The 23,321-nt window shown below is 36.6% G+C and overlaps 2 protein-coding genes and 3 long non-coding RNA genes across 5 annotated transcripts; 2 read left to right on the top strand and 3 right to left on the bottom strand.

Annotated features, from left to right (window-relative positions):
• The first annotated feature begins 67 nt into the window (after positions 1 to 67).
• Positions 68 to 1,994, top strand: LOC104228574 (uncharacterized). Its single transcript, XR_011407438.1, has 2 exons — positions 68 to 161; positions 1,339 to 1,994. It is a non-coding gene; the product is annotated as an uncharacterized lncRNA (long non-coding RNA).
• Positions 1,995 to 2,728: 734 nt separating this feature from the next.
• Positions 2,729 to 4,152, bottom strand: LOC104228573 (uncharacterized). Its single transcript, XM_009781051.2, has 2 exons — positions 4,028 to 4,152; positions 2,729 to 3,187 (listed from the first exon to the last, which is right to left on the bottom strand). Exons 1-2 carry the CDS (start codon positions 4,135 to 4,137, stop codon positions 2,947 to 2,949), a joined length of 351 nt encoding a protein of 116 aa, XP_009779353.1. The 5' UTR covers positions 4,138 to 4,152; the 3' UTR covers positions 2,729 to 2,946.
• A 6,478-nt stretch (positions 4,153 to 10,630) lies between these two features.
• Positions 10,631 to 12,761, top strand: LOC104228572 (uncharacterized). Its single transcript, XR_011407688.1, has 2 exons — positions 10,631 to 10,724; positions 11,981 to 12,761. It is a non-coding gene; the product is annotated as an uncharacterized lncRNA (long non-coding RNA).
• A 739-nt stretch (positions 12,762 to 13,500) lies between these two features.
• LOC104228571 (uncharacterized) lies at positions 13,501 to 15,148 on the bottom strand. The gene is made up of 2 exons (XM_009781049.2): positions 14,837 to 15,148; positions 13,501 to 13,959 (listed from the first exon to the last, which is right to left on the bottom strand). Exons 1-2 carry the CDS (start codon positions 15,085 to 15,087, stop codon positions 13,719 to 13,721), a joined length of 492 nt encoding a protein of 163 aa, XP_009779351.1. The 5' UTR covers positions 15,088 to 15,148; the 3' UTR covers positions 13,501 to 13,718.
• A 2,456-nt stretch (positions 15,149 to 17,604) lies between these two features.
• Positions 17,605 to 18,705, bottom strand: LOC104211675 (uncharacterized). Its single transcript, XR_707205.2, has 2 exons — positions 18,546 to 18,705; positions 17,605 to 18,183 (listed from the first exon to the last, which is right to left on the bottom strand). It is a non-coding gene; the product is annotated as an uncharacterized lncRNA (long non-coding RNA).
• Positions 18,706 to 23,321: the final 4,616 nt, after the last annotated feature.

Genomic DNA, 23,321 nt, shown 5'->3' with positions numbered 1-23,321 from the left:
CCAGTTTAACAAAAAAAAAACTAGTTTTTTTATAATAAATAAAGTACAAGAAGCGAAAAAGCAAAACAGAAAACCCTTAAAACCTTTTCTCCTTTAAATCCTTCACAATCCACTTGCTCTGCTCTGGACACTACATTCTACTTCGCTTCGTCGATTTTAAGGTAAGAAATTTTGCTTTACATAGTATTTATGCCCCTTTTTTCTTGGGTTATTTCTTGTTTGATTTCGTTGGTTTCTTCTTTTAATGTTTCTCGGAAATTTGTTGAGTGAATGCTAGTCTAATTCGTTGTTCTGCCTCTTTGAGCTGTTAGTTTTGTTGTAGTATTATATTTGTCTTGCAGTTTAGCCCCGACCCCAATGACTAATTTCAATAATTAAGGGGCTAAATCAATAATTTTCAACCAATTTTCAGTTACTATAGTAATGGTTATAATGTAGTTTCGTGTTTTTAAGTTTTAATTTTGTTTTTTCAGAAGATTTTCCATCTTTCTTTCGTGGAGGCTATTCTTGCATTTTTCCCATTTCTTTGACCACATAATGTTCAATTTTGGACGTTCAAGGTGAGGGAAGGAGAAAATTTCCACTCTTAAAATGTTCTGTATTTTTAACATAGTACTGTTTTTGGTTTTGCTGATTAAATTTCTTTTTTTTTTTGGAAAAAAAAAAAGAGACTGAGGAAACGATTAGATATCATATTGCTAAGAAACGCTGCTGATAAAGGAAAACCTGGTAGTTTGAGTTTTTACTGATAGGATTAATTTTCTGTACTCAGAGTTGGAAATAGTCGAGCGCAAGGCTCTTAACCTTATGGTCGGGGGTTCGAGCCCCCGGTGACAGTCTATTAGAAACAGTCTCTCTAACCCTCAATTTAGGGGTAAGGTCTGCATACACACCACTATCCTTAGACCCCATGTGTGAGATTATACTGGGTTTGTTGTTGTTGTAGAGTTGGCAATGGTAGAAGTTTCCAATTTCGAGCTTTTTTTTTGGGGGGTTGGGGGGTGGGGAAGTGGATGGGGGAGGATTAACATGTTGAGTGAAAAAGATCTTTTCCTTTCTTTGAGGGATGAATGGTAGGTGAGTGATTTCATCGACGAGCTATTAACGATGGACTTGAAACTTATTCCTGCTTCATAATCCCTTTTTTTTTATCTGTGTTCGGAGATACAACAATAGGAAAAGATGGAGATAGTATCTCCAATTTGAAATGGAGATACTATTTTGCATCTATTTTTTGACTCCACATTTCAAGTATTTTAGTTCTGCTATTTTGTGTTTGAGAAAAGTGGTGGTTAAGAAGTCTTATGTTCTTATTGTAAAATGTTAACCACAAAGCAGGGAGTAAGAAGGCGAACAATTTCGCAGCCCTAGCCCTGATGGTTGAGGTATGGTGGTCCTTGTTGGGGGCTGCTATTCCTGCCATTGTGGCTGGTCAAGCTTACAGAATTAGGAGAAAATCATGCCGAGGAGCAGAGGATCAAGAGTGCAAAGGGGCAGGGAGAAGAGTACTGATGATATTTTCGTGTGCGAGAGAGTCTGTACATCAAAGAGAATGTTGAAGAAGGTGGGTGCATTTTCCAAGGATCCAATCCCCGACACTTGCGTTACCGTATGTGGCGTATCAGAACTTGATGCTTGCTCCGATGCATGTGCTCGCACTGTCTGTGTTGACCAGCATCAAGTCCCAAACTGGAATGACGTCTGCCTCAAGAGATGTCAAAGTGAATGCCTCAAGCTTTCCTCTTCTTTCTCTTCATGATACTGTACCCGTTTTTACATTATGATTTCTTTGCCAAACTTGTTGAGGCACCATTCTCAAGCTTGGGTCAAATGGTATGTTTTCCTTTTTGCATGTCTTCTCAACTTTGTTACAACTTATCTCACTTTTAGATCAATGGTTTGTCAGCTTGTACCTATAGTTCAGATATAGCCAGTTATGGTGTTATTTTGATGGACTTTCAGCCATTGTAATATCAAAGTGTTGATGTAGTTTATTTCTGGTTTTCTCGATATCAAATTGGAGCAGTTGTTAACTTTAATACAAGAGAAACCATAGGTGCAAAATGAACACCACCTCTTTGGAGTTCCGAAAGGATTCTGGGATGTTTGGATTAGGATATAGGTTATTGGGACCGGGGAAGATGGGTGGATTATAGAGCTAGGGTTGGGGCAAATCGAAGGCCCATCGGGATTGGGCATGGACGAGCCTCGACTGGGCCAGCATTGATGAAAAAAGAAAACTTCCCTCATTGCGTCTCCTCGCCCAAGAGCTCCCCGGCGACGACAGAGGAAGCAACCCGTCTGTTGGGGCGGGGTTGCTTTTTTCTTTCACAATAAGACCTGGACGTAGCTTACAAGTTTACGTCCATCTCGGGTCGGGTACAGGTCCGCCAGGGGCAAATAAGAGCTCGTCGAACCGTCATTCTTTACTTCTGAGGTCAATCAATCGATAGTCCTCCAATTTCTTCTCGAAAGCCTGTTTATAAGAAATAGCTTATGCCACTCGTATTGCCCCGAATCGACAAAAGAGGCTTGGATTGGAGATTCTTGTGTAAACATTCAAGTCGACAATAGGCTTTCTAGACAGCCAGTGGACTCTGGAAACCAATACCAATGATTTCGTGCCGCTAAGAGTAACGTAGCACAGAAAACCGGACTCACCAAGGATGGCGAATGGGCAATACGTAGAGGGTGCTCCGCTTCCTATGGATTGTTTTATAGCGGTACGATTACGATGCTTGCTTCATAATTCAATAAGCAAAGTCCAATCAGTTATCCCTAATTCTTGTGAACTTTTACAGTAATCAAAATTGAATTGTAGACAAATTGACAAACTTATGATGCTATAAAAGATATAGAAAGAAAAAAAAGAGTAAAGATATTACACTACAGAAGTGAAAGGAGGAAAAGCTAGGTTTTTCTCTGTTTTCTTGGTACATATAATTTTTAGAGCTCATCATGTCCAGAAGAGACAGTATCCATTATTTTCTCAGCTGTTTTGTGTCCTCCAGATTCAGTATCCTTCACTTTCTCAGCTGTTTTCTGCACTTTCTGCTCCATCATCTCAGCAGCCAATTTCGCGGTTTCTTCTACTGTCTCTTTGCTCTTTTCAAAACTCTTCTGAGTAGCCTCCTTCATCCTCTCTCCAGCACCTCCATTAGCCTTGCCATCATCCCTGCTCCTCAAACTGTCCATTTTTTTAATCAAAAAGATTAACTTCTGAATTCATTTTCAAAAGTATCGTACCATGGAAAACAAAAAGAACAGAAAAAAGAGAACCCCATCAAGGCAGAGTTACCAAAGGCAGATTCAGAATTTAAACTCTAAGGGTTTATCGTTTAAGGTTTTTAGTGTTGAATCTATTATATTTTTAAAATTATGGGATCACACTTACTATTTGTTATAATTTTTGTGAGTTTTTACATATAAATTAATATACCGTATCGAAAATACAGGGTTCAGATGAACCCGGCGCTATAAGGTTAATGTACATGACTAGTGAACCAATCTTCCTAAACATTAGGTTCACCGACTACAATGATAATCGTCCAATGGAACTAAGCATGCCACAGAAGATGAAGCAGGTATGTTATAATATAAGAAATCGAAGTATCTAGGGATTTGACCGATTGTTCGCATCATATTTCAGGTTCTCTGTTGTACTCTCAAAAAAGGGTTGGTTTAACCTTTCCCTAAATTGTTGTATAAAATGATCAATAACGTTCACAAACCTATTGGTCCTGCATAATATAGAGAACTACCACGTACCATAAAAGAACAACTAAAAAAGGTAGCTCGATGCACGAAGTATTCCGTATTCATGTAGGGTCCGGAGAAGGGTCGCACCCCAATGGGGTGTAATGTAGGCAGCCTACCTTAATGCAAGCATCAGAGGCTGGTTCCATGACTTGAATCCATGACTACAAAGACAACTTTATCATTGCTCCAACGCAACCATAAAAGAACAACTAAATCATTCAAATATACCAAAGAAAAGAAAGAAAGAGAAATCGAGAGTAGAACTTACTCTACATTTGGAGGAAAAAACTTAAGCTGGAGTTGACTGATATAAGACTTAACCATATCCCAAGAACGCCAAGATGATGTAACCAACATAGAATAGGCTTCTTCTAGCATTTGTGTGGGAGATTGATCTTTTTGTTTAGCTTTGACATTGTTCCGATAATGAGCAGCATCACTAGCTGTGTGAATAATTCCATAGGAAAATATAGTAAGACAAAAAAGAGTAACTACACTAAGTTTTCTAAAAAATTCCATGTTTTTTTAATTGTTTCCCCAATTTGGAAAAGATGAAAACTTTTTGAAGGTGAAGTGGTTATTGTGTTAATATGATAAATCCATATTGTTTGGGGTTGCGGCCTGTTTAAGGTGAGTATTTTATTTTAACTCAGTGGAGGCACTAGTTGCGTTAATTATTTGTGATAGCTACGCGCTATAAGTGTGCATATATGTGAGGTTTGAGCCAATGTGCGGGCATCGAGGCAAGTATTCATACTCGAAAGAATGCTTACGCTATGATATGTTTAGAGTTGACTGTTAAGCGTAAAGTTATAATGTTTCTCATGTTCATACCTTTGTTGAGAACTATCTAGGCTACATTTGAGGTTACAAAGAGGCTAATTCCCTTGAATAAATGGGGTAGTTACTATTTCTACGTTACCTTGCCGATTTGAAGTGTGATACCAGACTTTGCATATGCTTACGCTATGGGGTGTTATTTATACCAGTCCAGGAGCATGGGAATCTTATTTCATTATCATATACATGTGTACTTGTTTAATTTCTCCTGCATGATATGCCGGGACTGGAGGCCTGTGACCATGTCAGGCGATTTATATTATTGGCACGTGAGTTGTCCATGCCATGTGTGGGAATTCTATTTCTATGATAATTTATCTGATTTATTAATTTTCTTCCTCTACAATTGTGCACATGCGCCTACAGTTATCCTCTTCACGAAATTTGAGGAGTTGGTTGTAACATTGCGGTTATGGTGGTGCTTGTTGAACTTGCAATACGATTCTCTTCCTTGAGACATCTCCCATATTTGGGTACAAGGATTGTGCAGTTGTAGCTTGAGTTATTTTGATGTGGCGTGTCTGTGGGATAGTTGTGTTTAATAATATAAGGTCATTGGACCTAGAATGGGTACTATCAGGTTTGATTACGGTATATTCGGGAGGATAATATTGAAAGTCGGCTTAGAAAAGGATTATGGTTCTGGTTGGGGCGAGAGAGCTCCATGACTTGTTGGTCTGATAAGGGGTCATGAGATTTCTGCATGTTTCTTTTATTATCAGTAGTGTACGAAGGTTTTGGAACAAGGTTTGGCTTGATATGAGGTTTAATACTTGTGCTTGGTTGGTTTGGAGTAATTACTGTGATCAGGAATGGTGCTGCGAGTATGTGAGTTGTGTAGTATGTAATGTGATTATATCTGAGGTTATGGTTATGGCTTGATACAACTTGTTCAGACTTATACAGTGTAGATGTGAGATTTAGATCGTCGAAAGAATTCTGGGTGTTAGAAATTGGGCTCCAAGTTTTGGGCTAAGGTTAAAATAATGATTTTCAGTTATGTTATGTTGTCAGACCTATATAGAATAGGCTGACGTGGGATCACCCCCAGGTATGTGCATTGTAAGGAGGAACAGTGATTTAAAGGCTTAGGAACAACTCTTGACACGTTCGAGGACGAACGTATGTTTAAGTGGGGGAGATTGTAAGGACCTAACCGGTTGTTTTGAGCATTTACGCTCCTTTCAACTGTTTGAAGTCTTGAATAACTTCCTACGAGGTATTATGACTTGTGTGAATTTTTGGTTTTGGTTTTAACGTATTTCGGAGTTAGCTTGGAAGAATGAATTTCATGTTAGAAGTTTAAGTTGAGATAGTTGACCGGATATTGACTTATATGTAAACGGCCCCGGAATAGAATTTTGATGATTCCAATAGCTCCCTATGGTGATTTTGGACTTAGAAGCGTGTCCGAAAAATTATTTGGAAGCCCGTAGTTAAATTAGACTTGAAATGGCTAAAATAGAAATTTAAGCTTGGAAGTTTGACCGTGGAGTTGACTTTTTGATATCGAGGTCCGAATTTGATTCTGGAAATTTGAATAGGTCCGCTATGTCATTTATGACCTGTGTGCAAAATTTGAAGTCAATCAGACTTGATTTGATAGGTTTCGGCATCGAATGTAGAATTTGGAATCTGTTAGTTTTGAATAGGGTGCGATTCGTGTTTTAGTGTTACTTGTTAGTATACTTGGTTGGGGTCCCATGGGCTCGGATGAGTTTGAAAGAGTTTTTGGAAGAGTTTGGTGTTTTGAGCATAATCATGTAATGATCCAAAGGTCCATTTTTAGTTCTAGAGATCGAAATTCGATTTTGAGATTTCCGGAATTTTGAAAATGAATTACAGGAGTGATCTAGGAAGTTTGTTCTAATTTCATCAAGTCGCAATTATGCTTTTAGCGCGAAACATGAGTTAATTGTTTAACGAGTGAAATTGGTATCGCATTGAGAAAATGAGCTCCGAATTGAGTTTCAATTGAACGACTAGGTTCGTATTATTATTTTTGTGACTCATAGGAACAAGAATCGTCGATTCCTAGTTCGTATGATTGAGTTAGAGCCTTTTTAGTGAAGAAAATAACTGCTGGTGCAAGCAAGTTCTGGTGTAGACTTTTAGTGACGGAAAATGGACTTTTAGTGACGGATGGACAGAAATTTAAGGACCAAAAATGGTCATTTCCTTCATTTCGTTTTGGATTTTTGGAGCACGGTTCTTAAGTGATTTTGAGGATTTTTTCACGACTTTGACTTGGGTAATTTTCCTATATCCAAAAGTGATTGTATTTCATAAATCTATGGTTATATTCATCATTTATTTCGGATTTAAATGGAAGAAATCAAGATTTTCGCAAAAGTTTTCAAGAACGAAATTTTTAGATTTGGAGGTCGAGTAGTTATCAGAATTTGATAAAATTGGTATGGTTGGACTCGTAATTGAATGAGTTATCGGATTTTGTGAGTTTCGTCGGATTCCTAGATGTAGGCCCCACAGGCAATTTTTGAGTTAAATTTTGGATTTTATTGAAAAATTAGTATTTTCATATGGAATTAATTCCTATAATTAGTATTGACTAACTTGAATTAACTATGACTAGATTTGAGGAGTTCAGAGGTCGATTCACAAGGAAAAGGCATAGCAGAATAAAGAATTATAAAGTTGAAGGCAAGTAACAGTTCTAAATTTGGTCCTGTGGATATGAAACCCCGGATTATGTGTTATATGATCAGTTTTGGAGGTGACTCACATGCTAGGTGATGGGCGTGTGAGTGTGCACCATATGAATTGTGACTTGGTCAAATTCCATGGAACTGTGTAGTTGGATAATCTGTGGTTATCTGTACATTCTCCATGTAATAGAGAAATTGAACCACAAATCATGTTTAGATTATGTGTTGGCACTGTAGGGACCCACATAGGTCGTGTACATGTTGAATTATCTGCTAAATTATTGTTTTGTACTCAGTCACAGTTTACTTGTTTATTTTATCTCAGTCTCTATTATTTATCATTGATGCATCATATTATTATTGTTTCGGCTGATTATCATGAATATTGAGAGCCCGAGAGACTTGAGAGATTTATGATTGAGTGAGGACGAGGGCCTGATTGTGAGATATTATACTATAGCTTGTGAGTTATCCGTGCAGCACGTGAGTTGTCCGTGCAGATCCAGATATTATACTATAGCACGCGAGTTGTCCGTGTAGCACGTGAGTTGTCCTTGCGAATCCAGATATTGATACTATAGCACGTGAGTTGTCCGTGCAGCACGTGAGTTATCCGTGCAGATCCATATATTATACTATAGCACGTGAGTTGCCTGTGCGAATTATAGCTTCGGATAAAGGAGCCCCGCCGGAGTTTGTACACCCCCAGTGAGCGCAGGTACCTACTAATTGCAAGTGATGAGTGCTGAGAAAATGAAATGGCTGAGTGACTGTGGTCCTGAGAGGACGCATATGATTTCATTCTTTTTGCACTACAATTGTCATATATTAATGTGTTAGAAATTTCTGAAAGATATTATCTTTTTTTTTCCAGTCAAACTTGATATGAAATTACTGTTGAGTGTTAAATGTTGAACATGAAAGCATGCCCTAAATCTTATGTTGGAAATTACTGTAATTGGACTCAGTTGTGAAGCTCGTCACTATCTTCAGCTCATTATTTAGTATTGTTACTTGCTGAGTTGGTTGTACTCATACTACACCATGTACCTCGTGTGCAGATCCAGTTACCTTCGGACACGGCAGTTGCTAGTTTTTCGGAGCTTTATCTGCGGAGACTATCGAAGTAGCAGCTTGGCGTCCGCAGACCTTGGCTCTCTGTCCTTTCAGTTATTTGTACTGCTCTATATTTCCAGACAGTGTTCTATCTGTCAGACTATGTTATCATTTAGATGCTCATGTACTCAGTGACACCGGATTTTTGGAGTGTTTTATGTCGGTATTAATGAGATTTTGTATTGACATAAATATTATATTTTTAAACTTAAAAGAAATTGTAGTTTATTGAGGTTGTCGGTTTGCCCAGTATCGAGATAGGCGCAAGACAGGTGGGATTTTGGGTCGTGACATAGTCAATCTGACAAAAGTACCTTAGCTGAAGTACATAAAGTTCCGGCATAATATGTTGTATTATGTAACTCCTGCGTATAAACTTCTAGCATATTATGGTGGAACTCCAGTCTCCAGCACATTATCAATTCCAGTAGATTATGGTGGACTCTCATATGTAAAAAATTTGAACTCGAGCATATTATGTTGGAATTTTTCTAGATTTTTAAGGCTCTTTTGTCCAAATTTTATTTTCACATGAAAAAGTTGCTAAATTTCGATTAATTTTGAAACTATGACTAATTTTTAATTAGCAATTTTATGATTTTCCCCCTTCATTTCAGGATTGCATCATGGGCTTTGTCGCTTAATAAGGTTTGCGCATTTAGTTCTATTTTACATGCCACTTGATTTTAGTTAAGTGACGATTTATCAATTTTTGGTGGACATATTACTTTGGCATTTTGTGCTTGCGAGTAAAACATTCAATTTGATAAATTACTCGAAGTGCAAAAATTTAAATGCGCAAACTTATTCTGCTGTTAAAAATTGAAACTTTACCTTACATTCACTTAGATAAAGGGTAAGGCTCTCTCTTTTATTTTCACTTCCCCTTTTCCAAACTAATTATAGCTCCACAACAATAATAGCATATTTAGTGTATTTTTATAAGTGGGATCTAGGAAGGATAGTGTGTACGCGACGGTGAAGAAAAATCGGACTATTCGGGGGAGGCTGGAGTGATCCTCAGACCGATGGCCAGTCTAAGAGGACCATCCAGACATTGGAGGCTCCTGACGGTTCCCTTGCAGCTAAAAGAATGAGATAGAACACCTTTTCTGACATCAGGAGATGAAAGCAGTCAAGACGCCAAAGATCGGTGATGTTGTCATGATAAGTGTGGGAAATCGATAGTGTACTCGATGATTGAAGGGCCTATCGACTTGCATTAACTTCCCGTGGCAATAGGGCGACCTTTCGTACTACTGCTGAATCCATGGGCAGGAAAGAGACAACCTGGGAAGCATCTAACTAGTAAGCCCTTCTATTCCGACTTTCCCAGAGCCTCCGGTAGCACAGCCGAGACAGCGACGGGTTCTCTGCCCCTGCTCATTCTTCAACAGGCACGCGGTCAGAGCCCTGGCTCCTCTCAATGCTTGGGAGCTTACAGTTTCATGTTCTGTTTCACTTCAAGGAAAGTACAAACATAACAATTTTGAAAAAGAGATACGGTAATGAAAAAGCTATAGAAAGAGAAGAAATAACAAAAATAAAAAAAATAAAATAACTGAGCAAAACAAATAATAGGTAATAATAGAACTCTAAAAATATGGAATAGATAATACTAGATCTACAAGTATGGAAAACAAATACAAGCATGAAAAAGAAAAATGCTCGACTATTTACTATCTACTATGTTAATCCCCGGCCTTCACACCTTTCGCTTTCCAAAAGATTTTTTGAAAGAAAAGGAATAAGAGAAAGAAATTTTAAATTCTACTTTTAATACTCTCTCCGGTTCACAATAAGTAACCAATTTGCTTTGTGCACATCCATTAAGGAAATACAAAATTCTAGACAAAAATAGTTAGTTTGACTAAACTGCCCTTAATTAAATGTTGCAACATAGTTAATGTGAGGAGTAAAAGACTTTTTAGGGATACGTACATAAGTGTAATTTTGGAAAAACAAATTGAATTTTTTTCTTAATTATATAAATGAACACTTATTTTGGACCAAAATAAAAAAATAAATTGATCATTTATTATGGACAAGAGGAATAATAAACTTTTCATAACTTATGGATTAGATCTTAAAATCTTGACAAGAATTCAAATTATTAAGGGAGTAAAGTGGGAATTAAAAAAAGATCTTAAATTTGCAATACCTAATTTCCTAATTCGGCAATTTTAGCAAAGGACTTTTTTATTTTATTTTTTATAATAAATAAAGTACAAGAAGCGAAAAAGCAAAACAGAAAACCCTTAAAACCCTTTCTTCTTTAAATCCTTCACAATCCACTTGCTCTGCTCTGGACACTTCATTCTACTTCGCTTCGTCGATTTTAAGGTAAGAAGTTTTGCTTTACATAGTATTTATGCCCCTGTTTTCTTGGTTTATTTCTTGTTTGATTTCGTTGGTTTCTTCTTTTAATGTTTCTCGGAAATTTGTTGAGTGAATGCTAGTCTAATTCGTTGTTCTGCCTCTTTGAGCTGTTAGTTTTGTTGTAGTATTATATTTGTCTTGCAGTTTAGCCCCGACCCCAAGGACTAATTTCAATAATTAAGGGGCTAAATCAATAATTTTCAACCAATTTTCAGTTACTATAGTAATGGTTATAATGTAGTTTCGTGTTTTTAAGTTTTAATTTTGTTTTTCCAGAAGATTTTCCATCTTTCTTTCGTGGAGGCTATTCTTGCATTTTTCCCATTTCTTTGACCACATAATGTTCAATTTTGGACGTTCAAGGTGAGGGAAGGAGAAAATTTCCACTCTTAAAATGTTCTGTATTTTTAACATAGTACTGTTTTTGGTTTTGCTGATTATTTAAAAAAAAAAAAAAAGAGACTGAGGAACGGATTATATATCGTATTGCTAAGAAACGCTGCTGATAAAGGAAAACCTGGTAGTTTGAGTTTTTACTGATAGGATTAATTTTCTGTACTTAGAGTTGGAAATAGTCAATCGCAAGGCTCTTAACCTTGTGGTCGGGGGTTCGAGCCCCCGGTAGCTGTCTATTAGAAACAACCTCTCTACCCTCAATTTAGGGGTAAGGTCTGCATACACACCACCATCCTTAGACCCCACGTGTGAGATTTACTGGGTTTGTTGTTGTTGTAGAGTTGACAATAGTAGAAGTTTCCAATTTCGAGCTTTTTTTTTGGGGGTGGGGGGGTGGATGGGGGGAGGATTAGCATGTTGAGTGAAGAAAGATCTTTTCCTTTCTTTGAGGGATGAATGGTAGGTGAGTGATTTCATCGACGAGCTATTAACGATGGACTTGAAACTTATTCCTGCTTCATAATCCTTTTTTTTTTTATCTGTGTTCGGAGATACAACAATAGGAAAAGATGGAGATAGTATCTCCAATTTGAAATGGTTTCCTTTTCCTGTTTTGATTCCTTGATTCAATCTAGTGATGCAATTGTGGTTAATTGACACGGATATACTTTGAGATAAATTGTTGTGGCGTTCGTTATCACTCTAAATGAAGATGACATTGACACCCCACTTATAAGATGTATTCTGTGCTATTTATGCTCTATCCCTTAGCTATTGACAGAATCATACCAGATAATGCTTATACAATCAGCTGAACCTTGCAGATAAACTAAACAACGAACATTTGTTGTCATGAATCTCAGCCTTGTATTCTTCTCACTCAGGACTCATTCATTATAATGTTGATTTGATTAAGCATTGTATTCAAACAATTGTGTAACCACAAAGCAGGGAGTAAGAAGGCGAACAATTTCACAGCCCTAGCCCTGATGGTTGAGGTATGGTGGTCCTTGTTGGGGGCTGCTATTCCTGCCATTGTAGCTGGTCAAGCTTACAGAATTAGGAGAAATCATGCCGAGGAGCAGAGAATCAAGAGTGCAAGGGGCAGGGAGAAGAGTACTGATGATATTTTCGTGTGCGAGAGAGTCTGTACATCAAAGAGAATGTTGAAGAAGGTGGGTGCATTTTCCAAGGATCCAATCCCCGACACTTGCGTTACCGTATGTGGCGTATCAGAACTTGATGCTTGCTCCGATGCCTGTGCTCGCACTGTCTGTGTTAACCAGCATCAAGTCCCAAACTGGAATGACGTCTGCCTCAGGAGATGTCAAAGTGAATGCCTCAAGCTTTCCTCTTATTTCTCTTCTTGATACTGTACCTGTTTTTACATGATGATTTCTTTGCCAAACTTGTTGAGGCACCATTCTCAAGCTTGGGTCAAATGGTATGTTTTCTTTTTTGCATGTCTTCTCAACTTTGTTACAACTTATCTCACTTTTAGATCAATGGTTTGTCAGCTTGTACCTATAGTTCAGATATAGCCAGTTATGGTGTTATTTTGATGGACTTTCAGCCATTGTAATATCAAAGTGTTGATGTAGTTTATTTCTGGGTTTCTCGATATCAAATTCGAGCAATTGTTAACTTTAATACAAGAGAAACCATATGTGCAAAATGAACACCACCTCTTTGGAGTTCCGAAAGGATTCTGGGATGTTTGGATTAGGATATAGGTTATTGGGACTGGGGAAGACGGGTGGATTATAGAGCTAGAGTAGGGGCAAATCGAAGGCCCATCGGGATTGGGCATGAACGAGCCTCGACTGGGCCAGCATTGATGAATGAACAAAAACTTCCCCTATCGCGTCTCCTCGCCAAGACCTCCCCGGCGACGACAGAGGAAGCAACCCGTCTGCTGTGGCGGGGCGCCTTTTTTCTTTCACAATAACACCTGGACGATTATCCCTACCTTTGGTAGCTTACGAGTTTACGTCCATCCCTGGTCAGGTACAAGTCCGCCGGGGGCGAATAAGAGCTCGGCGAACCGCCATTCTTTACTTCCGGGGTCAATCAATCGGCAGTCCTCCAATTTCTTCTCGAAAGCCTGTTTATAAGAAATAGCTTATGCCACTCGTATTGCCCCGGATTGATAAAAGAGTTGGAGAGTGTGAACATTCAAGTCGACAATCAGCTTTCTAGACAGCTGGTGGACTTTGAAACCAATACCAATGATTTCGCTGGATCTAAGAATAACGTAGCACAGAAAACCGGACTCACCAAGGATGGCGAATGGGCAATACGTAGAGGGTGCTCCGCTTCCTATGGATTGTTTTATAGCGGTACGATTACGATGCTTGCTTCATAATTCAATAAGCAAAGTCCAATCAGTTATCCCTAATTCTTGTGAACTTTTACAGTAATCAAAATTGAATTGTAGACAAATTGACAAACTTATGATGCTATAAAAGATATAGAAAGAAAAAAAAGAGTAAAGATATTACACTACAGAAGTGAAAGGAGGAAAAGCTAGGTTTTTCTCTGTTTTCTTGGTACATATAATTTTTAGAGCTCATCATGTCCAGAAGAGACAGTATCCATTATTTTCTCAGCTGTTTTGTGTCCTCCAGATTCAGTATCCTTCACTTTCTCAGCTGTTTTCTGCACTTTCTGCTCCATCATCTCAGCAGCCAATTTCGCGGTTTCTTCCACTGTCTCTTTGCTCTTTTCAAAACTCTTCTGAGTAGCCTCCTTCATCCTCTCTCCAGCACCTCCATTAGCCTTGCCATCATCCCTGCTCCTAAAACTGTCCATTTTTATTTCAAAAAGATTAGCTTCTCAACTCATTTTCAAAATAACTACTTTGGCGTCGTACCATGAAAAAAGGAACAGAAAAAGAGTACAACCCCGTCAAGGTAGAGTTACCAGAGGCGGATCCAAAATTTCAACTCTATACATTCATCCTTGAAGGTGTTTAGTGTTGAACCTATTATATTTTTAAAATTATGGGATCAGACTTACTATTTGTTGCACTTTTTTGTCAGTTTTTACGCATAAATTTATGTACCGTATCGAAAGTACAAGATTAAGATGAACCCGACAGGCTGAGGTACATGACTAGTGAACAAATCTTGAGAGTAAAGCATGATGCATTCTTCCTAAACATTAGGTTCACCAACTACAATTATAGTCGTCCAATGGAACTAAGTATACCACAGAAGATGAAACATGCATGTATCAATATAAGAAATCGGAGTATCTAGGGATTTGACTGATTGTTCGCATCATATTTCAGGTTCTCTATTGTACTTTCTAAACAGGGTTGGTTTAATCCTTCCCTAAACTTGTTGCATAAAATGATCAATAACGTTCACAAACCTATTGGTCCTGCAAAATATAGAGAACTACCACGTACCGTAAAAGAACAACTAAAAAGGGCAGTTTGGTGCACAAAGTATTTCGTATTCATATAGGGTTCGGGGAACGACCACACTCCAATAGGTGTAACGTAGGCAACCTACCCTAATGCAAGCATCAGAGGCCGGTTTCATGGCTCAAACCCATGACCTATAGGTTACACGAGAATGACTTTACCGTTGCTCCAATGTAACCACAAAAGAACAACTAAATCATTCAAATATACCAAAGAAAAGAAAGAAAGAGAAATGGACAATAGAACTTACTCTACATTTGGAGGAAAATACTTAAGCTGGAGTTGATTGATATAAGACTTAACCATATCCCAAGAACGCCAAGAAGATGTAACCAACATAGAATAGGCTTCTTCTAGCATTTGTGTGGGAGATTGATCTTTTTGTTTGTCTTTGACATTATTCTGATAATGAGCAGCATCACTAGCTGTGTGAATAATTCCAAAGGAAAATATGATAAGACAAAAAAGAGTAACTACAATTAGTTTTCTAAATAATTCCATGTTTTATTAAATTGTTTCCCTAATTTGGAAAAGATGAAACTTTTTGAAGGTGAAGTGGTTATTATCTTAATGGAGATATGGAGTTTTTGTAGGTAATTAGGTGTGTGGAAGTAATGGAGATTCTACAAGAAAGGAAAATGAGGGGTTCATACATGGATTAGTACTCACGTTCGCACATTTGTCAATAGCTCCCAAACGAGAAGAGCAGCAAAAATAGCAAACAGTTTTTCTTTCTACTTATTTAATTTATTTTTTCTACACACGTTTTTTGCAAAAAAGTTAAGAGAAATATATATTTTTAGCCGCTCTAAAAAATAATAGCCTACAAAATATATTTTTCTTTATATATATGTGTATTATATTCATATAATATACATATTTTATACAGTATTTGACTAGCGAGTATATTTATTTTCCGCCGATCGACCACTTCTGTATGTTGCCCTTAAACTAGTTGGATGGTCAAGAGGTCACCTCTAGAATTCTTATGCATGAGTTCAAATCATGGTGATCAATTAAAAAATTAAGATGTGTATTTGCAGAAGCAGATATCGTAGACTAATTAAGAGACTTTTCTTGTAGACTTTCTAAAGCTTGAGATTAGATTTGTGATGCCTTACTTTAACCAAAGAAAACAGAAAATTATGTTAATATAGAAATTCATTCACTTCTGTTCGGTGAATTAATTAAAAATTTCCTATTTTTCATTTTAGGGGGAAAAGAAAAGAACAAGATCCGCAAAAGATTCAAACTCAACTTGAGATCAAACTGTAAAAATTACACGAGGCGCCTTATTTGGTCGTCTCCATTTAACCTATACTCATTTTTTTAAAAAAGTTTTAATTTGTACCCACTTTTTAAACAACTTCAGTCCTCCTCCTCCTCCTCCTCCTCCTCCTCCTCCTCCTCCTTCTTCTTCCGTTGTTGTTGGTGCTGCTATGAAACTTCAGTTCATGGGAATGATTGCCATAAGTATGTTTATCAGATTATTTAAAAATAAATTATAAACAACTTTCTAAAGTAAGTTTTGAAGAAGATGATAGTAACTTGTTAGATTCAACTTTGTATCAATGCATTTTAACCTGTTGTGCTAAATCATTTATCTAGTTTTTTAAGTTACTAATTCTACTTATGATAAACTTATTATCTGTACAAAAAATCAATTACATGAGAGCATAAAACATGTTGAAGTTTAGCAAATATAGAACAAAATTTCAGCTAAAACATGCTAAGTTCAGCAAATAGAGAACAAAACTTCAGCTACTAGAATGCTTAAGTTCAGCAATTACAAACAAAAACTTCAGCCAACACTAAGTTTACGTGAAAAATTTCAGCTAAAACATGCTGAAGTTCAGCAAATAGAGAACAAAAGTTCAGCTACTAGAATGCTTAAATTCAGCAATTACAAACAAAAACTTCAGCAAATAGAGAACAAAACTTCAGCTACTAGAATGCTTAAGTTCAACAATTACAAACAAAAACTTCAGCACACTTGGTTTAGCAGTTTTGGTTACTTCCGGTCCGTCAACTAGAATGCTGAAGTTTTGCGTGATTGCCTTTGCTACTTCAGGCTCGTATGCTGAAGTTACGCGAAAAAGTGGATACGCTTGTAATTTTTTTTGCAAAACGGGTACAAATTAAAGCGTGACCCAAAAGACAGGTATAGATGCAAATGCCCCGATCAAACTGATACTACTATTCTTGAGAGGTTAAAAAAAAGGAAAAAAAAATGTCAATATCGTAGTGTGTCATTTTATAAGGAAAGTAACATGCCTTAAATAGTGTTTTTATAAAAAGAACAATAGAAGAATGTCGTTGAGTACAATGATGTCAAACTCAGACAACTCTATAACAATTCTTGGTAGTACGTATGATTAAGCTTTAGCGAAAAACTAATAAATTTGCCCGCGCTTCGAGCGATCATAAAAGAATTAATGCAAGCAAATATATAAAAAGATTAGTATGCTTATATGGATTTAGATGTTATCTCTTTATAATGAAAAGAATACACTTATATAAATAAAATATATTTGAGTTGATTCGTAATTTTAATTTAGTTAGAACATATGCTTCTCTATAATTTGTAGTTAATCATATATTACTAATGAAATTTATTTAAGTTATATCGAGTTAAGACAGATTCAAGGAGTATTAATAATAAGAAAAGAGATTAACACTGAAATTACATAAAATTCATCTTAAAATTACTAATAACGTACATAAAAATATTTAAATTATTATTAGTTGTATAATGATTACGAAGATGAAAAATTATATAGATGAAATACACTTCCTGATTAGCAACAAAAAAATCATTAGGGAGAGTACATCCTCTTGCCACTGCTTGCATCACAAATTTTAAAACTTGTGTATTGAAGTATTGTTTTTGGAGGGTACATACCTTGTATATGAAATAAACAAAACAAATACCATTTTGTATTTTTTTTATGTCAGTCAATGAGTTTTGACCAAAAAAAAAAAAAAGAAAAGGTATAGTAATATCACACTCAATAGAAGAACAATAAAACATGTATGAAATATTAAAACAACAAATATCATTTAAATTAATGCATCTATATGCATTACATTCACAAAAATAAATTATGTTTATATTGTCTCATTTTCATGTATTCCTACAAACATTGTAGATACTTCTCCCGTGTAAACAAATCACATGTATAAATGAGTTTCGAAGTAGGTGTGGTAGGAAAAGTAGGATAAATTTTGAATGAAACAACTGGAAAAAACATTAAATGAAGGCAGAGAAAAGAGTGAATGGCCTTTTCTTTAACCTTCTTACCGAGTTGTTTCAACCCCTCAATAGTCGCATCACATTACCCCATCTTCGTATATGATTGTTCACCCTGCCATAACATGATCCGTCCTTCTAGCCTAATGTAGACTTCGTATTTGCATCACGAAAGCAAAGCACTCTATTCCTTATGGGCTTTGAAAGTACCTTTGTGACTTTTGTTGTTTCACTTAGGATACATCATCCTCTAAAAGAAATTTATTGCAGGTGTTGAGAAACAGCAAATAGCCCTCTCGAAAACATCTTCTGGATTCGGTCAATGGTTAGTCCATCAACTGCCTACGCTGTTATTTTACGGCGGATTCAAAACCATAAAGAAGAGATGATTTATTTTGACCAGTCAAAAAAGTTCAAAGTTGGAAATTTTGATACAAATATAGAGAAAAAAAAAATGGATACAAGAATACCTATCGAATGAACGATGAAAAGGAAAATAATATCAAACCTGCATCGATCTCCTAATTCGCTAAATTATCATGAATTTATCAAAGAATTTTTCAGAGTCATAGAATGTGAGAAAAATGACTCAAAGGAATCCCTTTTAGATCTCTTGACAAAGGAAAAAGGAATGACAAATAAAGTTATTAAAATACTCGAAAGCCACAACAAAAATTAAACTACATAATCACATGAAAGGAGATTTTACCTGTCGGAAAGGATGAGAGTGAAAGAGATGGAAAAGTAAGAGAAAAGAGGGAGGCATTTTTTTTCCAGTCAACAGAGGCAACTGTGATTAGGGAGTTAGAAGAGAAGGGGCCTGTCATTATTAAGCAACTTTTGGGAGAAAGAAATAAACAAACAACAGTTAGGTTTCTTATACAAAATAAGAGAAACGTAAAAATAGGGGAAAAAATGCAAAATTGTCAAAAAATGGAGAAAAAAGATAAATACAATTGCTGGGTATTGAAAGGTACCACATCACCTTTTCCATTCTCAGCTTTATATATATATATATATATATATATATATATATATATATTATCTAGTTAATTAACCATAAATTTTTATTTAACTAATTATAAGTTGAGAATTCAGTTGAACTTTTATTAGGAGTGTGGATCATCTTCTTTTCCTAAGCCAAACATGTTCTTCGTAACTTCCTCTTACCAACAAATATTTGAAAGGATCATATCCATTAAGGTATTTAATTTGGTCCAATTCTTCCTTGAAATGAAGACGAGCGAAAGTGTCTAACGGTATGCCTTTTTTCATTACGGTGATTTCCGAGCCAGTTTGCATACATCAAAACTTAGATTAAAAAAAATCATCTAATGTTTGCCTCCGCAAATTAAGCCACGCCTTTAGATACCAATGATATGCTTTTTTGTTAGGGATGTCTTTAAAACATAATTGTCAAAGTTAAGATTGGGATTTCTAGGTACCGATCTAGCTAAACTAATTATCAACAAAATCTAACTTAATCTTGAGCATTAATTAGCACAAGTATCATATTGAATATTAGGAAATGAGTAGAGATGTTATTCTATAAGTCTAGTCTGTTTCCTAACGTAACGAATTCCCAACTAATATTTGGAATGTGGATCGTCTCCTTATCTATAATAACAATAAAATTATACTTTTTCACCTATAAAAGTTTAGTTGATATGGTATTTCTAATGTAAATTAATATATATGCTATGGAAAATCAACTTTAATTGTACAAAATCAAGAGGTAATTGACTAAATGTTGATAAAGATTAAAACAAAATCTTGCTCACATCATACATGAACCTTGGTATTTTGATTTGCAGTTTCACGTCTAACTCCAGAATATTGCAGTTTATTAAATACACCTTTTTGGAAAAGTATTTAGCAAAAGACTCAGAATAAAAGAATAAAAAGTTCGATTTAAGTTTTATCGATTACAAGTAATTACTAAGAATGTTATCTCTACTAGAGGGTTTACATATATAAGAGTTCTTTGAAGTGAAATCTAAATGTTGGAAATATATGATGATGGGTAATTTGCAGTTACTCTCCTCCAAGTCTATTTTTGACAAAGTTTGCTGTTTCACTTTAGAAATATCCCTCTGCCTTCACTCTAGAAATATCCCTACCTGCAGAAAATTAGAACTATATCCAATTCTGGGAATACAAATGGATGATTATAGTGAACTAGAAGACCTTCCACCAAACCCCCCCGACATTAACTTATTCCAAACCAACCAAAATACTTCTTTCAAAGAAAAACTTTTGTCCAATGAAAATGAAAGGAATCTCTCCATATTCCAGTCACCCCCACATTTACTGCCTATGGCAGTTGATACAAACGAGGAGGAAGGAGAAACATTTCAAGAAAACAAAAAGGATGAATACACATTTCCAATAACTGGGAAAGACAAACAGCGTATTTACTATCCTTGGAGATACTCTGTAATAATCCAACTTCAGGGGAAAAAAATTCCCATCAAATACTCAAAAGAAAACTGACAGATATCTGGAAACCAACAGAGAACTTTCCTCTGATTGATCTTGGTGAAGATTACTTCACAATTAAATTTAACAAAGAGGAAAATATGATTAATGCACTGCAAAATGGTCCATGGTTCATCTTTGGACATTTCTTATCAGTTCAACGTTGGAAGCCAAACTTTGTCCCATCAAAAGCCAAACAATCCTATACAACAGTTTGGGTACGGCTTTCACAACTTCCAACTGAATTTTATGACAAAAAAATCTTGGAAAAAGTAGGCAGTGGATGCTTGCATATCCACTGCCCTGCGAGGCCGTTATGCAAGGCTCTGTGTGAAACTGCCATTGAATAAAGCAGTCAAATCCAAAGTGTGGATAGGATCACATAACCAAGAAATCTTGTACGAGTGCGACAAGCTACTATGCCTAAACTGTGGATACTTGGGTCACTCAGTAACTTAATGCACCATATCCAAACAACAAACAACAACCCAGGTCTTATATGAAAAAGAAGGAAATCAACAAGAGTACAGCATGCAGGAGCAGACTCATAAAACCAATGAAGAATGGAAGAATGTCACGTTCTCCAAAGGTAGGAAAAAAAGCATGAAGAAGGAAATCCCAAAATAATCAAGCAAGGCAGGTAGGTATAAATGTAAATATATTTGACGCCAACACAGGTAAATTCCTCAGCTCTCAAACACTTAGTTATAAAACATGCACTAAAAGCCCCTATCTAGATATGAATATGACTGGAAAAATTCACAACACTGAAGACCAACAAAAACACGAAACTAAGTTACAAACAAAAAACCACTTTTCAATCCTGATGGAAGAGGACATGATTTTGGATAAAACCATAAACCAGCCAACAGATAAAATAATTGATAAATTAAATATTAATAATGATTTATAAAATAATACCACTACTAATGGACAAATGTCTACCCTAATGGAGGACACCCCATATCAATTTCACTTAAACCCTCCAAGAACGTCAGTAACCCCCTCCTAATTATGCCTATAACATCAACGACTCTAAAACTACTACTAATAATATATTGCATGCCTCTAATGACAAATCCTACTTGTCCGCCCCTCAAACACTCATGGCACAAATGGCCAATAACATGGGACACGTATCCCCAGCCCAATCTACCAATTTCACAAATAAAAATCACACATTATCCCTACCAAACAACATGCAAACAAAATCTCCTATCATTGCAATAGATACTGCAATCTCTTGTGAATCTAACAACTTCACAATTCACGATATAAGTTCTATACCCTCTCCAAAAAATGCCAAGGATTCCTCTATCACAAAGGATACGTCACAGTCTCATTCATATACTCCGACTCAACAGACTCCAAAACATGGCAAATCAAGCTCCACCCAACCCTCAAATGCAAAATATCCCTGCGATCTTCATCGGACCCCCACTACCAGCACCATCAACCACTATCTTGGGTAGAACTAGGGATAATAGGACATGCCCTATCCTTCAATATAATGTTGAATGGAAGGGAGACAGTGATAATTCTACAAAACTCCCATTATCTAGCTCAACCGATCTCGGAGGGCATTCGCCTATCCATGAATAATTTCATGAATCACGTCTGGGTGAACAACATTCTACACCCAGTGGCTTCAAACTCAACTCCCAACATCACTCAAATGATGATGGGAGAATGGAACCTACCACCTCACTTTGTCCCAATTCAGAACACCCATCTAGTGATGGATCTACCCCTTTTCACACCAGAAATAGTGACAAGCATCAACCCAATCTTTACCCCTTGGAATGTACATGCAACCCAAGCTCAACCACCCCATGCAACTGCTGCCACCCCCATCAAAATCCAACACAACCTCAAACTCAAGCAAACCCACCAAATCAAGAGGAAATGATAGAGGAGGCACTGGAACCACCTATTAACTTACTACCAGAACTAGTGATAGAAGATTCAAATCTCGACGAGATAAAGGTATTCATCTTCACGGAGATGCAAGAATAGAGGCAAGTGCTCAATTGTCTAGTGACACTCTACAAGTGCACCATGGACATAAGGCCCTCAGCAGATCCATCAGTAGGGCAACATGCAATGATTCTAGTTCCCTTTCAAAGGCGGAACCCCGTCCATGCACCAAGAGTACTGGAGAATGGAGATCTTCACAACTGGACAATCAACTGAACATGCCAATCTCCTTCATCATCTGGAATGTACATGGTGGAAATAATGACACCTTTAGGCTAAACCTAAGGGAAATGGTCGACATGCATCGCCCATGCATGATCACTATGTTGGAAACTAGGATGGACAACCACATGTCTCTCATTAACCCCTTTGGATTCTCTGATATGATAGAGATTCCCGCAGAAGGGCAATATGATGGCATGGTTATTCTGTGGGATCACTATATGGTCAATATCCATAGTTTTGGGCGTATGAATCAAGAAATCAGTGCAACAATTAAGGTAATCCCTACTCGAAAAACTTGGTTATTCACCTCTATTTATGCTAGTACTAATATTAATATTAGAAATCAAATGTGAAATAACCTTATTAATATGAATGCTAATTATCACGGGCCTTGGCTAGTAGGAGAAGACTTTAACGATGTTCTAGATTCATCAGAAAAATTAGGTGGTAATCTAGTGAATAGAAACCGTTCTAAATACATAACTGTATCAACAAATGTGACCTGATTGATCTAGGATTTAAAGGTTGTAAATATACGTGGACTAATCGAAGAAAATCAAAGAAGGGCTTAATAACGGAAAGGCTTGATAAAATTCTAGCTAATAATGAGTGGATTAGTTGTTTTCCAAATGCTTCAGTCACTCACCTCCCAAAAACCCACTCCGACCACAACCCGTTGCTCCTTGAAATAATCACTAGACCTAATATCTCACTTCCTAAACCTTTTAGGCTTGAAACATACTGGTGTAGACACCCCCACTTTATTAATCTAGTAAAAAATAGTTGGACTGAGTCTAACTATTTA

The sequence above is a fragment of the Nicotiana sylvestris genome, chromosome 5, assembly GCF_000393655.2.
Source record: "Nicotiana sylvestris chromosome 5, ASM39365v2, whole genome shotgun sequence".
In the NCBI taxonomy this organism is placed as follows: Eukaryota; Viridiplantae; Streptophyta; class Magnoliopsida; order Solanales; family Solanaceae; genus Nicotiana; species Nicotiana sylvestris.
Note: the sequence above shows the minus strand (reverse complement) of the source record. Positions and strands in the feature narration are given on the sequence as shown.